Source organism: Moschus berezovskii, chromosome 19 (genome assembly GCF_049115385.1).
Source record: "Moschus berezovskii isolate FMDL1 chromosome 19, NW_MosBer_1.0, whole genome shotgun sequence".
Taxonomy (NCBI): domain Eukaryota; kingdom Metazoa; phylum Chordata; class Mammalia; order Artiodactyla; family Moschidae; genus Moschus; species Moschus berezovskii.
The window spans coordinates 47,271,038-47,285,570 of record NC_142478.1 but is presented as its reverse complement, the minus strand read 5'-3'; the positions used below and the strand labels follow the sequence as shown (position 1 = coordinate 47,285,570).

At 41.0% G+C, this 14,533-nt stretch overlaps 2 protein-coding genes across 8 annotated transcripts in view; one reads left to right on the top strand and one right to left on the bottom strand.

Annotated features, from left to right (window-relative positions):
* The window catches only part of ZNF891 (zinc finger protein 891), a 28,935-nt gene extending 22,082 nt beyond the window's left edge, over window positions 1-6,853 (top strand). For 2 of the 4 annotated variants that reach the window (XR_008683039.2, XR_016035324.1), the window contains one exon: window positions 984-1,478. The gene's annotated coding sequence lies outside the window, so the exon portion shown is untranslated. Of the gene's footprint in view, window positions 1-983; window positions 1,479-6,585; window positions 6,712-6,810 lie in introns of those variants that run through there. The other 2 variants (XR_008683041.2, XR_016035325.1) reach the window with 2 other exon arrangements.
* ZNF140 (zinc finger protein 140) lies at window positions 305-14,121 on the bottom strand. 4 transcript variants are annotated; one of them, XM_055404587.2, is made up of 5 exons: window positions 13,641-14,121; window positions 13,256-13,308; window positions 11,616-11,742; window positions 11,276-11,374; window positions 305-2,606 (listed from the first exon to the last, which is right to left on the bottom strand). In XM_055404587.2, exons 2-5 carry the CDS (start codon window positions 13,262-13,264, stop codon window positions 1,438-1,440), a joined length of 1,404 nt encoding a protein of 467 aa, XP_055260562.1. In that variant the 5' UTR covers window positions 13,265-13,308; window positions 13,641-14,121; the 3' UTR covers window positions 305-1,437. The 4 variants fall into 4 exon arrangements, with proteins under 4 accessions (XP_055260562.1, XP_088684202.1, XP_088684201.1 ...); XM_088828076.1 differs by lacking the exon at window positions 13,256-13,308 and having other exon boundaries at window positions 13,641-14,115; XM_088828075.1 differs by lacking the exons at window positions 13,256-13,308; window positions 13,641-14,121 and having other exon boundaries at window positions 11,616-11,769.
* Window positions 14,122-14,533: the final 412 nt, after the last annotated feature.

The window sequence follows — 14,533 nt, the reverse complement described above, 5'->3', positions numbered from 1 at the left end:
CACCACTATAGGGAAATGGGGGTTTATAGAGTAGGGTTGTTCTAATAGTTTGAGGCTTTGAATGGTTCTAGAAAAGTAAATATTAGACAGCAGCTATGTGTTTTGTTGTTACATTGAGTGGAAAAGAAAAATGCTAGCTCTCATCTTGTGAAAGAACATGAAAAAATATGCATTAATGAAACACTTATCCGAGTGCTAAATCACGTATTTCGTGTACTAAATGCAACAGAAGTTCTTTAAAAGGAGGCAATCAGATGCCTCAAAGATAAGATAATCTTTAAGATGGGAGAATAAAGAATGGGCAGGTATATGTGGAGATGAAAAAATAATCTGATTTGACAAATATGTGATTACAGAAGAAATGTTCTTACTGTAATTGGAGCAAAAAACAACCTTGGCATTTTCCTGTGATGTACCTTATTTACAGTTATTTCAGACTGACTAAGACATCTAGTCAGATTCAAGGGTAAACATGAATTATCATAACCTTAGGTCCAAACTGTGACTCAAAGCTAAAACCATAAAATATCTAAAAATGCTTCTATAATTATGTCTTTATAATGTTTACAAAAGCATGCTCCTCTTGCTGATGTCAATACTGTGATAGTTGCAGTTTCAGAATCACACTTGCTGTGAAGAAACAAACTCAGCCAGTACCACATTTAATTTACTATAAATCAAAAGATTTATTCATAGCTTTTATGAATTTGCTTTTTAAAAAAGCCAAAACAAACATCCCCATTAAAAAAAAACAAAACTCCCACATCAGTTCTGTCCAGTATAACTTCTTAGTACTCTTAAGATTTTGCCACACTCATTACAGTGGTGGTTTTTCCCCAGGATAATTCTGTAGGTTTGAAATACTACAGAAAGTCACCCTATGTTAAGTTCATTTATAGGGTTGCTTTTTCCCCCTTAGAAGAGTATTTAAAATTTCCCATTGTGTTTGTTTGACTTTTCATTATGAATTTTCTGATCTCCAGGAAAAAGTACAGGCTTCCCTGGTGACTCAGCGGTAAAGAATCTGCCTGCAGTGCAGGAGATGCAGGGTTGATCCCTGGGTCAGGAAGATCCCCTGGAGAAGGAAATGGCAAAGCACTCCAGTGGTCTTGCCTGGGAAATCTCATGGACAGAGGAGCCTGGCAGGCTACAGTCCATGGGGTCGAGTTGGGCACGACTTAAGTGACTAAACCACCACCACCATCGCCCTGATGAAGAATCTTCTCAATACTGATTGATTTCATCTTCTATTGTTACAAAAGAGAATGAGCAGCTATTAATGGCTTTCCTAAATATTCCTGGGGGTTTTCTCCAGAATACTGACTACAGCATAGACCACATTTTAATCACAACATATTCACATAAGGCTTCTTTTCAAGAGTTCACTGAAGTCAAAGTAAGGCATTAACTACTTAAAAAAAAAAAATCTATACATTCTTAGGTTTTGTCTATCGTGTGAATTCCCTGGTGTTCAGTAAGGAATGAGCGGTAATTAAATGAATTTTCATATTCATAGGGGTTCTCTAGAGTGTGTGTTCTCTCATGTTTAGCAAGGTTTGAGCTCCAGCTGAAGGATTTATTGCATACTTTGCATACATAGGGCTTCTCCCCAGTATGCGTTATCTGATGTAGAATGAGGGAAAAGCTCCTACTAAAGGTTTTGTCACATTCAGTACATGCGTAGGGTTTTTCTCCAGTATGAATTTTCATATGTTGTGCAAGGGATGCATGCCATGTGAAAACTTTACCACATTCATCACATTCATAGAGCTTTTCTCCAGCATGAATTCTCTGATGTTTGATAAGGAAGGAGTGGCAACGGAAAGCTTTACTGCATTCATTACATTCATAGGGGGTTTTGGAGGTATGGACACTCTGATGTCGGGTAAGATGTGAAGAACGGCGAAATGCCTTCCCACACTCAATGCATTCATACGGTTTCTCTCCAGTGTGTGTAACCTGGTGACGAATGAGTTCAGAGCCACTGCTAAAGGCCTTCCCGCATTTCCTGCACACATACTGCTTCTTTCCCATGTGAATTCTCTGATGTCGAGTGAGGTTTGAGGCACGACTAAAGGCCTTTCCACATTCAGTACACCCATAGGGTTTCTCCCCAGTATGTGTTCTCTGGTGTTCAATGAGGAAAGAGAGGTAACTGAATGTTTTACTACAGTCTTTACACTCATGGGGTTTCTTTCCCGTATGTATCATCTGGTGTTTTACGAGGTTTGAGATCTGGCTAAAGGTTTTCCCACATTCCTTACATACATATGGTTTCTCTCCAGTATGAGTTCTCTGATGTAACACAAGGGAAAAGCGCCGACTGAAAGTTTTTCCACATTCATGGCATCCATAGGGTCTCTCCACAGTACTGACATTCACATGCTGAGACAGGGATTCTTGATGGGAAACTGTCACTTGCCTGAGGCATCCATGATTTCCCTGCAGCATCTCAGTATCACCCTCACACTTCCAGCCTTCTTTAAAACTGGAATACTCAGGGCCTTGGCTTAGAAATCTTTCCATTATCAAATACTGGGATGAATCATCTTCAAATATGACATTTTTTGGAGAAAACTCTTTGATCTCACCATTTGACTTTGAAGCTGAAAAAAGAAAGCAAATATTTTTTTATTTTTTGTATTGAGTAAAATAAAAGCCATTCTTCCATTTTATTTTTTTTTTCATTCTTCCATTTTAAAATGAGAATTACATTGAAAAAAAAAATCTTAGCATTGCATAACTTTTATGGTTGTCATGTCTTTGAAATCTGAGCAGTATATCCAGAAATCCAGAAGACATTACATAAGAAAGATGTAGGTGAATTAGGAGACTAAAAATAAGTAATTGAAGGTGAGGGAAAAATAAAACTATTAGGAAGATAAATAATTGTAAAGGATAGGTGGTTAATCATCCTCATCTCTATTTAAACTTTATTTGCTGTCAGAATGACTTGAAAATGACAATTGCATTTGTAACTCTGGAAGTTTAAAATTATTTCCAACTTGGTATATAGATTCAACAAAATTCGAATCCAAATCCCAGCAAGTTATTTCACAGATCTCAACAAACTGACTCTAAAGTTTATGCAAAAAAGCAAATGACCTAGAATACCTAACACAACACTGAACAACAGTCAAAGGACTGACTCTTGACTTCAAGACTTCTGTCATGCTACAGTAATCAAGATAGAGCAGCACTGGTGAAAGACTAGACAAGGAGATAAATGGAACAGAGCAGAGAGCGCAGAACAGATCTGCATGATTATAGTCAACTGATCTTTGACAAAGGAGCAAGGACAACACAAGAAGCAAATACAGTCTTCTCAAAAAATGGTACTGGAACAACTAGACATCCACACGCACAAAAATGAACCTAGACACAGATTGCATTGTTAACAAAAATTAACTCAAAATGGATCACAGAACTAAATGTAAAACACAAAACTCTAAAACTTCTACAAGATAACAAAGGAGAAAACCTAGATGATGTTAGTTATATTGATGACTTTTTGGATATAACATCAAAGGCACAATCCTTGAAAGAAGTAATTGATAAGGTGGATATCACTAAAATTAAAAACCTCTGTTCTGCAATAGCCAATGTCAAGGGGGTAAGAAGACAGGATCAAATGACTGAGAGAAAATATTTGCAAAAATACATATCTGACAAGAGTTACTACCCCAAATATACAAAGAACTCTTAAAACTCAACAATAAGAAAATGAACCACCCAATTTAAAAATAGGCAAAAGACATGAACAGACACCTCACCAAAGAAGATATATAGGTAGCAAGTAAGAATATAAAAAGATATTCAACATCATTTGTCATTCAGTTCAGTTCAGTCGCTCAGTCGTGTCTGACTCTGCGACCCCATGAATCACAGCACGCCAGGCCTCCCTGTCCATCACCAACTCCTGGAGTTCACTCAAACTCATGTCCGTCGAGTCAGTGATGCCATCCAGCCATCTCACTCTCTGTCATCCCTTTCTCCTCCCACCCCCAATCTTTCCCAGCATCAGTCTTTTCCAGTGAGTCAACTCTTCGCATGAGGTGGCCAAAGTATTGGAGTTTCAGCTTTAGCATCAGTCCTTCCAATGAACACCCAGGATAGATCTCCTTTAGAATGAACTGGTTGGATCTCCTTGCAGTCCAAGGGACTCTCAAGAGTCTTCTCCAGCACCACAGTTCAAAAGCATCAATTCTTTGGTGATCAGCTTTCTTCACAGTCCAACTCTCACATCCATACATGACCACAGGAAAAACCATAGCCTTGACTAGATGGACCTTTGTTGGCAAAGTAATGTCTCTGCTTTTTAATATTCTATCTAGGTTGGTCATATGTCATTAGGGAATTGTAAATTAAAATGATATATCACTACACACCTATCAAAATAGCCAAAATTCAATTCTCTAACAACATAGGCTGACAAGGATGTGGAACAGTAGGAACTTTTATTCATTGCTGGTGGGAATGAAAAATGGTACAACCAATTTGAAGAACAGTTTGTCAGTTTCCTATAAAACTGAACATCCTCTTATCATACAATGCAGCAATCACATTCCTTGGTATTTACACAAATAATTAAAACATATCCACACAAAAACCTACACATGGAAGTTTACAGCAACTTTATTAATAACTGTCAAAACTTAAAAACAAGATGTCTTTCAGTAAGAGAATGGAAAACCGTGATACAGCCAGACTATGGGATGTTCAGTTCAGTTCAGTTCAGTCGCTCAGTCATGTCCGACTCTCCGCAACCCTATGAATCACAGCACGCCAGGCCTCCCTGTCCATTACCAACTCCCGGAGTTCACTCAAACTCATGTCCACAGAGTCAGTGATGCCATCCAGCCATGTCATTCTCTGTCGTCCCCTTCTTCTCCAGCCCCCAACCTTTCCCAGCATCAGAGTCTTTTCCAGTGAGTCAACTCGTCGTATGAGGTGTCCAAAGTATTGCAGTTTCAGCTTTAGCATCAGTCCTTCCAATGAACACCCAGGATTGATCCCCTTTATTCAGCACTAAAAAGAAATGAGCTATCAAACCATGAAAAGGTATAATGGAATAAGCCTTAAATGCATAATACTAAGTGAAAAAAGCCAATCTGAAAAAGCTAAATACAATGAATTCAACTATATGATACTCTGGAAAAGGAAAAACTATGGAAACAGTAAAAAGATCCATGGTTGCCAGGGGTTGGGGGAAGAGAGTGATGGATAGGCAGAGAATAAGAATTTTTAGGGCAGTAAAACTATTCTGTATCATACTAACATATGGATACATGTCATTACACATTTGTCAAAATGCGCAGAATGTACAACACCAAGAAAGAACCTTTAAGGTAAACTATGGACTTAGGGTGATAATGATATGTCAAGGTATGTTCATCAGTTGTGAAAATGTAACACTGTGGATGTTGTCAGTGAGGAAGACCAGGCAAGAGTGGGAATGGGCAGGGGAACTCTCTACTTTTCACTCAGTTTTGCTGTGAACCTAAGACTGCTTTTTTAAAAAATAACGTTTATAATTAACAGAAAAATCATTATATTATTTGCAGGTAAGGTTTAAGATATTATTAAAATGCTACAGTAAAGACAGAGAGATAAATATACAAAGTCATTAGCATTCCTATAGAAAAGCAATATAACTTTTTAGAAAAGAAACTTTAAAAAGTTGCTTAAGAATAAATTCAACAACAGGGGTACAGAGATTTTACAAAGAAAATTCAAAATCTTGAGAAGCTGTACAGGTAACTCCTAAATGTGTACTTTAACTCAGCATCAGCATCACAGGGGCTTGTTAAAAATGTAAATTCTTGAGTTCTACCCCAAACCTAATGACTCAGAATTTCTGGAGAGGGGCCTGGAAGTATGTTTTAAAACAATCCAGAGGACTAAAATTTGAGAAGCACTGTGATCTCTCTCTTAAGATCTAGAATATGATACTCAGTTGCCTACTGAATTTACATACTTGAGTATCCCAAAGATCCAAAATTTAGTAAGTTACAAATTGATATAATCTTTCTTCTTTCAAACTTGCTCATCCTTTTTTTCTTCCAAGAAATAAAAATACCAGCAAAAAAAGTGATGTCAATCACAATTCCTCAGTCGTCTTCATGTCATTTATCTAGTCAATCACCCGGTCTTTCTGAGTTCACTTCCTTACTTTGTTGCCATCTGTATACCTTCTTCCATTCCCTGGACACCTCCGTGGTTCAGGTGATGATTACATCTAGATTAGGTTATGGAAACAACTCTTAAATGGCTATCCTGTTTCCTAGGCTTGCTTCCAATAAACCTGTTTCCCAAACTTCAGCCAGAAGGACGTCACTAAAGCGCTTGCCTGCCTAACATCTTTGGATGACTCCCTATTAGCCTAGGGATGAACTCTTGAGTTCATTAGTACAGCCTGCAAAATACCTGCATGATCTGACCAGTGCTTTCCAGAACCATCCTTAATTCCCACCATTTTCCTCCTACACTTTATACTTTCGCTCAATCTAAACTGAACCTCATCCTCTCACTTTATTAGCATGATCTTTATGCATGCTGTAACTATGGGTTTTTTTTTTCCTTCAGTTATAAAATATGAATGGCTCCCAGCGTGTACAGATGGAGTAAGTACACTCCAACTGGCTCTCTGACTAAGTACAAGTGAAAACGATGAACAGGGTGCATAAAGGAGCTAGCTGAGGACTCTAAAAGGTAAACGATAGTAAGCTGACTGCAGAAGGAAGTCAGAACACAAAGTAACACAACTGGTGGTGAGTTTCTTGTTTTTTTTCCCATCTCCAATCTCTCCAGGCCTAAAGTCAAATGCAACCTGAAAGCAAGAACTGGGCAACAGGTAAAGAGCTCCAAGAGAAGCCTCTATTTCTGTCTTATAAATCGGAAAGGGGGTCCATACAGAGAAATCTTATTGTTTGTTCATTTCCCATTCTCTTCTGCCCAAACCCAAAGCATGCTACAGCAGTGATGGCCATATACGCAATTAAAAAACTCCAAGGCAGGGTAACATTTTCTCCCTTAGCAGAAAAACCTATGGTCCTAAGAGCACAGGGGTAATACCCCTCACCCTTTTTTTCTCTCCATCCCCTTGTTGCGTGGCTACAGAGGCAGACAAAGTTACAGAAGTGCAGAGCGGAACCTAAAGGTCTACCTTTCTATCCAGAAGACCTGAAAGAGGGGGCCCTGGGAGCCAAAAAGGAAAGGGGAGATTGTGAAAAAAGGAGCTCAAGAAAGTGATCTCATAAAGTTGTGTATGAAATTCTGGGCTCATCCTGAGCTGTGCATGCATGGATCTGACCCTAAATAGCACACCTAAAGCTGAACCCACTGTCTAAGTTCCAGAAAGGCGACTAAGAGGTGCTTATGGGGACAAATAAAATAGGCCTGCAAAGGCTTTGAAAACCAGACTGTTATTGGAACCACATACAGAGAAAAAAGGTTAGAATTTGTGGCCTCAACTTATCTATACTGACAGCCTGCTTAAATAAAGTTAATATCTCAACAGTATTTAAATAAGACCCAAAGTCTTAAAAAAAAAAAGTCACAACTCAAAGATACAGGACATAGAGGAATATTTCATCATCCCACAGGGAAAAGACAATCCAGTTATAAACACGTTTATGAAGCATTTATATATGAATAGTGCATTAAAACAAAATTAGGGAAAACTGTTATTCTGATGTGAAAATATTCCAATTGTAAAGTGTCAAGATGTCTGTAAATTACATTATTCAGCAAAAAAAGGAATGAGGTGGGCAAATACAATCAAATGTTACCCAGTATTAAATCCATAACTGACTGTATAGATTTATGCAAAGATAGAAAAACAGAGAAAAAATAGGGAACCTAGAAACATACACAAAAACGTAACTTTCTGAAGATTGCTTTGGCTATTCAGGGTCTTTTGTGTTTCCATATGAATTGTGAAATTTTTTGTTCTAGTTCTGTGAAAAATGCCATTGGTAATTTGATAGGGATCACACTGAATCTGTAGATTGCATTTGGTAGTATAGTCATTTTCCCAGTATTGACTCTTCCTACCCAGGACACAAAAACTTAATTTATGAATAACCAGTGAAGGATAGGACAGACATATCAATAAATGGTACCTTGAGAAATGCAGCCAGGAAATTAAAAGACGCTTACTGCTTGGTAGGAAAGTTATGACCAACCTAGATAGCATATTAAAAAGCAGAGACATTACTCTGCCAACAAAGGTCCGTCTAATCAAGGCTATGGTTTTTCCCGTGGTCATGTATGGATGTGAGATTTGGACTGTGAAGAAAGCTGATCGCCGAAGAATTGATGCTTTTGAACTGTGGTGTTGGAGAAGACTCTTGAGAGTCCCTTGGACTGCAAGGAGAGCCAACCAGTCCATTCTAAAGGAGATCAATCCTGAGTGTTCATTGGAAGGACTTATGCTAAAGCTGAAACTCCAATTCTTTGGCCACCTCATGCAACGAGTTGACTCACTGGAAAAGATTCTGATGCTGGGAGGGATTGGGGGTGGGAGGAGACGGGGACGACAGAGAATGAGATGGCTGGATGGCATCACCGACTCGATGGACATGTGTTTGAGTGAGCTCTGGGAGTTGGTGATAGACAGGGAGGCCTGGCGTGCTGTGATTCATGGGGTTGCAAAGAGTTGGACACGACTGAGCAACTGAACTGAACTGAGAAATGGATGTCAACAAAGAAGACACCAAAATTGACCACTAGGTCATGTGACACACAAACATAAATCCAAAGTGAACCATGGATCTAAATGTGAATGGCAAAATGACTAGGCTTTTAAAAAAGAAAATCTAGGAAAATATCATCATGACCTCATGGTAGGGAAATATTTCTTAAACACATCCAAAAAAAAAACAAACCTCATAAAGGGAAAGACTGATGAATCTGACCACACTAGAATTAAGAATTTCTTAGTTTTTAGGGGAAAAGTAAATCACATGTAAGAGAAGACATTTGAAGTGAATAGAATTGCAAAGGATTTGTATCCAAAAATTCTAACTCCTACAAAACAAGAAAGGAATACAATAAATGAGCAAAAACTAATAACAGGCACTTCATAAATGAGGGTATCTAAATACTCAATAGACATATGAAAAGGTGCTCAACTTCATCAGTACTTGTAGAAATGCACATTTGAACTAGATTAAGCTCCCACTGCACACACTCCTGACAGGTGTGCTATCTCCGGACAGGTGTGAAAATTATGATATCTAATAGTACATGGTGTTGGTAAACATGGGGAGCGAGGGGAACTCACTTATGGTGTCTGTGGGAGTGCAAGTCAGTAAAAACACTTTGGAAAATATTTTGGCATCATCTAATGATGTGAAAGAGTCACATCATCCTCTGGCTCAGCAATTCCAGTTCTAGATATAAACCACAGGAACCCTGTGCCAGGATGTGCCAGGACCCAAGGACAACAGCAATGTTGCTTGCAATGCCCTAAACTGCAAACAACCCACGAAGCTGTCAATAACAGAATGGATAAACTGGGTTGTATCTACTTGTACGATGAAACAAACTCCTAGATCAATATGCAAAATACCTGAATATTATAATAATTTTGAGAGAAGTAAATTAGAACATACACATCATGATTATCTATATAAAAAGTTCCCAAAAACAGACGTAAACTAGTGACTAGAGAGACAAACAGTTGAAAAAGCTATAAAGAAAACCAAGGAAGTTACTATCATTAAAGAAAATTAATTACCTTTCCAGGGGGTGCAGTGGGGGGTGACTGGGATGAGCACCCAAAGAGCTCTTAGGGACACAGGACTTCTGTGTTTACTGACCTGAGTGGTAGTTACATGGGTGTATTATAATAATTTAAGCTGTATGTTTCTGTTTTATGCCTTATTTCTATGAGCTATTTCACCTTTCAAAAAAATTATGGGGGAACAGTTCCTCGGAACTATCTGAGGTGCTGTCTCCCAGGCTGCAGTGCTCATTTTGCCCCAAATAAAATTTAACTCGCCAAAAAAAGGGGAGTACTGGAAGGAACACACAAAAATTGCAAGAGCTATATTAAAGGAGTGGTATTAGAGGCTTTTTCTTCAACTCATTCTTTGATGAGGAAGTCTCTGGGCACTTGTCCCACCTTATGACTTTCAGCCATACAGGACTCTCTTTCCATGTCCTTACTCCTGAAAGTCTTGCTCTCAAAGTCAGAACTCAGTTTTCAAGGCATCTTCTGTCCTGTCACTAGTCCTTCTATTAGCTTCTTCTCTTTTAATGTAAGTGTTCCCCTGTTATCTCAAGAGGACCACTCTCTAAAGGCCAGTATATTTCCAATAGAGGTTGGCTTCAGAATCAACTACAGAACTTATGGAAATTGTCATAAATACATACAATTTAGGCTCCAGAAGTCTTCTATGTCAGAATCTTAAATGGCAGAGCAAAGCCATATTGATTTTTAAAGAGCTTCACCAGCAATTTTATTTCAACCTAACATGAAGAAGGCTTTCAAAGCCCTCTCAGTCAAACTCATTGCTTCTATTTTTTCCTTCTTAATACAAGATTCCCACTTCTACATTCCTAACTTGAATTCTTTTCTAAGACATATTCCAATAGTTTGTTGCACCTCTCTACTTGGAAATACCATCCTCTACTCACACCGTGCATATCTCAAACTAATTCACCACATTTTCTCAAAAACACCCTTTTTCTGTCTTTTCTATTTCTGTTACTACTATCCCTATTTGAATTACCCAGGTCTTTAACACCAACAGGAAATTCCTTTCTTCTCATTGTTGAACTGCCAACTTGAGGACCTCTAAGCAAGTTATTTACAGACCCACTATCTCACTATGCCATGCCTTCTACTCTCTGAGGCATACTACCTAAGATAAAGTCTTAATGAGACTAAAAAATATTGTTAATATATTAGTGAAGGAATAAACCCATTAATTAACCAAAGCATAATGAATCACTCAAGAGGGTTAGAACAGCAATATAAAGAAAAAAATATACACCTTTTAACTTAAGACAATAAAAGCACATATGTCAATTTTTAAAAAGAAAGAGAAGAGAAATAGGAAAAGGATGAGAAAAGAACTGAAGGGAGACAGGTAAGTAGGTGTGAAGTGATCCCCTTGCATGGGCAAGACCTCTCAGTCCCCTCCCGTATCTCTGGTACCTTTATAGGAAAACTTTCTGTCCAACATAGAAAAAAAGTACTGCTTTCCCACTGACTGGGTGGGTTGTTATTTTAAAAAGCTTCATCACCAGCTTCTCACTCACTCACCTGGAAATAGCTCTCTGCGTACATCTCCATTCCCCAGCCAGGGCTCTTTCCCTTGCTCCAATAAGGAAACCACATCTGGCTTAGAAATGTTAAGACCTGCTTGTGGAAAATGAAATACATTCAAAATTTGTCCTTGAATCCTTACCAAAAAAGAGGCCATTATTAGAAATGCCAGATATAAGTATGAGATATCTAAAGACTAGTTGAAGTTATAATCCTCCTCTTGAAAGAAAAAAAAAAACTTTCCTTCCTTGGGAATATTCAGTCAGATAATCAAGATTCACAACAGTCATCCTAAAGGTCAAATTCTGCCTGAGAGGAGATGAGAGGAAATACCTACCCAGTGAGACCAGGTGGCCATAGTTCTCCAACATTACATGTCTGTACAAATCTCTCTGAGCAGGCTGGAGCCATTCCCACTCCTCCCGGGAGAAGTCTATGGACACATCTCTGAATGTCACTGACCCCTGAAATGACATACATATATCTGCACAAGCAGCATCTATGCTCCTAAAGGCCCTGATCAAGGAATGAAATGAGTTCACTGTGGAGGGTGGACAGTGTACATAAGTAGTGCAATGACAGTTTTCAGTATTCTGAGTTACTAAGAATATAAGTAAGAGCTTAGCTGTTTTGTTTTATTGTGTAGTTGAAGAAAAAAAATATGCTTTGTCCTGAGATAATTTATAATTTTGTGACTATACATGTTAACGACATGTATTTCTGGCTTTGGCTGTAAAAATTCTTAAGATCTCACAACACTTTATGAATAATTAAGACAATCCCTTTATGTTTAATAGGGAATGTATATTTTCCTTAATACCACCCTACTTTAGCGGAGGCTTCCCTGGTTCAGTGGTAAAGAATACGCCTGCCAATGTGGGAGACACAGGCCACATGGCTTCGGTCGCTAGGTTGGGAGGATCCCCTGGAGAAGGAAATGGCAATCCACTAATCTTGCCTGGGGAAATCCCATGGACAGAGGAGTCTGGCAGGCTACAGTCCATGGGGTTGCAAAGAGTTGGACATGCATTAGTGACTAAACCAACAACAACATTTTAAAATGATTTGACAAGAATTTCTTCATAGTCACTACTGGCTGTAGCATATAGCAGCAGCACCTGTTTAAGGGACACACACCCAGGTTTATCCCAGGCATCCCCATTTCTGAAGAAATAGCTGTGAAACTTGGAGACAATTTCAGCAAAGTCAGGGAACAAGAGAATAAAGACTAAAGTATAAGGATATTCCAGGATGGAACCTAAAGCTTTTTCCCTCAGGGTTGGGGGAATAATAAGCCCCTGCTTTGCAGCACTTGAGTGATCCACATAGCCATTAGGTACGAACAGGATTTTTAAAAGTCCCAAACTAGTAACACTCTCAGAGGTATGACAGAGTTATATTTTACAGTTAAAGAAAAAATTCAAGTCCCTATAATGTGTTATAGATTATTGTCTAATAAAGGAAGCTGTTTCCTAATATACTGCAGTGGGATATGCAGTACTGAAGGAAAATGGACTCCTAGCAAAAGTTGGAGAGCCTCTGGATTTTGAGACTAGCATGAAAAAAAGCAGGACAGAGAAATGAAACTGCATCCAGACGGAATAATTTGGACTGGCTGGCCTTCTTGTTCCCCACCTCTGTGAAGCACAACTGCCTGCCAAGCATTTAGCCTCAACGAAAACAACAAAATAATAATAACAAAATAATCAGTAACAGGACGAATAAGTGAAAGAACGGCAGCGGAAGAAAGAAGCCTAAAGCACTCCTCATTCCATCCAATTTGTTTGGCAAAAGGAGAACGGGACAGCCAGGTGTACGTTCAGACCCCGCCCACATCGGGACAGCGCCCCCAGCGAACACTCTCACGTCATCTCAAGCACAAGAGAGGGAGGCAGGGCCGGTACAGGAGTAGGGTTACAGGAGAAGGAAAGCCTGTGTAAACACAGCTGCATTTAGAAGAAAGGAAACACAATTTACCTGCAACATGGCTCAGGGCAGGGCCGGCTGAGAACGTAGCGTGGAGGGCGGAGCTGGCAGGGAGAGAAAGAAACTGAGGCACTGCCGGCGGGGCCGTGCGGGCAAACCGGGCCGGGCTAGGGGCCAGTCGCTCGGCAACCACCGCCCTCGTCACGCAGGATCAGGGGCGTCCACGACAGCTCCCTCCCCGCCGCGGCAGGGGCACCCAGCCTGGGCCGGACCCGCGGCCGCAGCGCCGCAGCCTTTAACTGGGCCGCAGCTGGGGCATCTCCTCCGCGCTGCCGGTTGGGCAGCTACGACTTTCAGAGCTCGGGATGAGGCCACCGCCCTCGGTCACCTCGGCCCCGGCGGGGGCCGGCTCGGGCAGGGCGGGCCCTTCTCCTACCTCGGTCAGTACAGAGCAGTTCTTGTCTCTGCAACGGGGACCCCGCGCCAGAGTCCCGCAAACTGCGCCTTCCGGAGTCTCAGCCACCGACCGCGACCAGGCCGCGGGCCTCAGACAGCTCTGCTTCCCAGTACCCACCGCGGCCTCCGGGCCTCGCGGGCAGAGAGCCCCCCACACGACAACTCCCAGTAAGCCCCGCGCCCAAAAGGTGAACGGGGCCTCAAACAACTACACTTCCCAGGGTTCACTGCGGCTTCAGCCTGAGTCCCAGCCATCCACGCTTGGACTACTGTTCCCAGAACCGACTACAACCCTTGCCTTTCCTTCCAAGACTTGCATCCCAGACGGCGGCAGTGGCAGGACCCTTCTACACGAAGGACTCTAACTCCCGGACCGTGGAGTCCGGCGTGGCAGCTCAACCACCGCGGCCGGGGCGGCCATCGGCGATCGTCCCCAAGCCGAGCCCGGATTGGCGAGCTGTCCGCGTGAGCAGAGGCGGCAGCCGGGCTTCCACCCTAAAGGTCCCGAGGGAGCCCAGAGAGCTCGGTTCCTCCCCGTGCTGACAGCTCGGCCCCGAGCACACACGGAGGACTAAGCTCTGACAGAGCTCCGAGCTGAGGGGATGGGAGGTAGGGCGAGAAGCTTTGTATTGAGATGGGAAGGCTAGGAGAGATTAGGCCCATTGAATCAGGAAACCTTATTCTAGGTGGAGCTGAACAGTTTATGAAAGATTAGAGACAAGAAAGAAAAATGATCTGTTAGCAAACTAAACTTGGATTGGCTCAGCCATCCACAGTAAAACCAATCCGCGGAAACAGATTTGTGGTGACAGAAAGTGGTGCTTCAGTTCAGTTCAGTCGCTCAGTCGTGTACGACTCTTTGCGACCCTATGA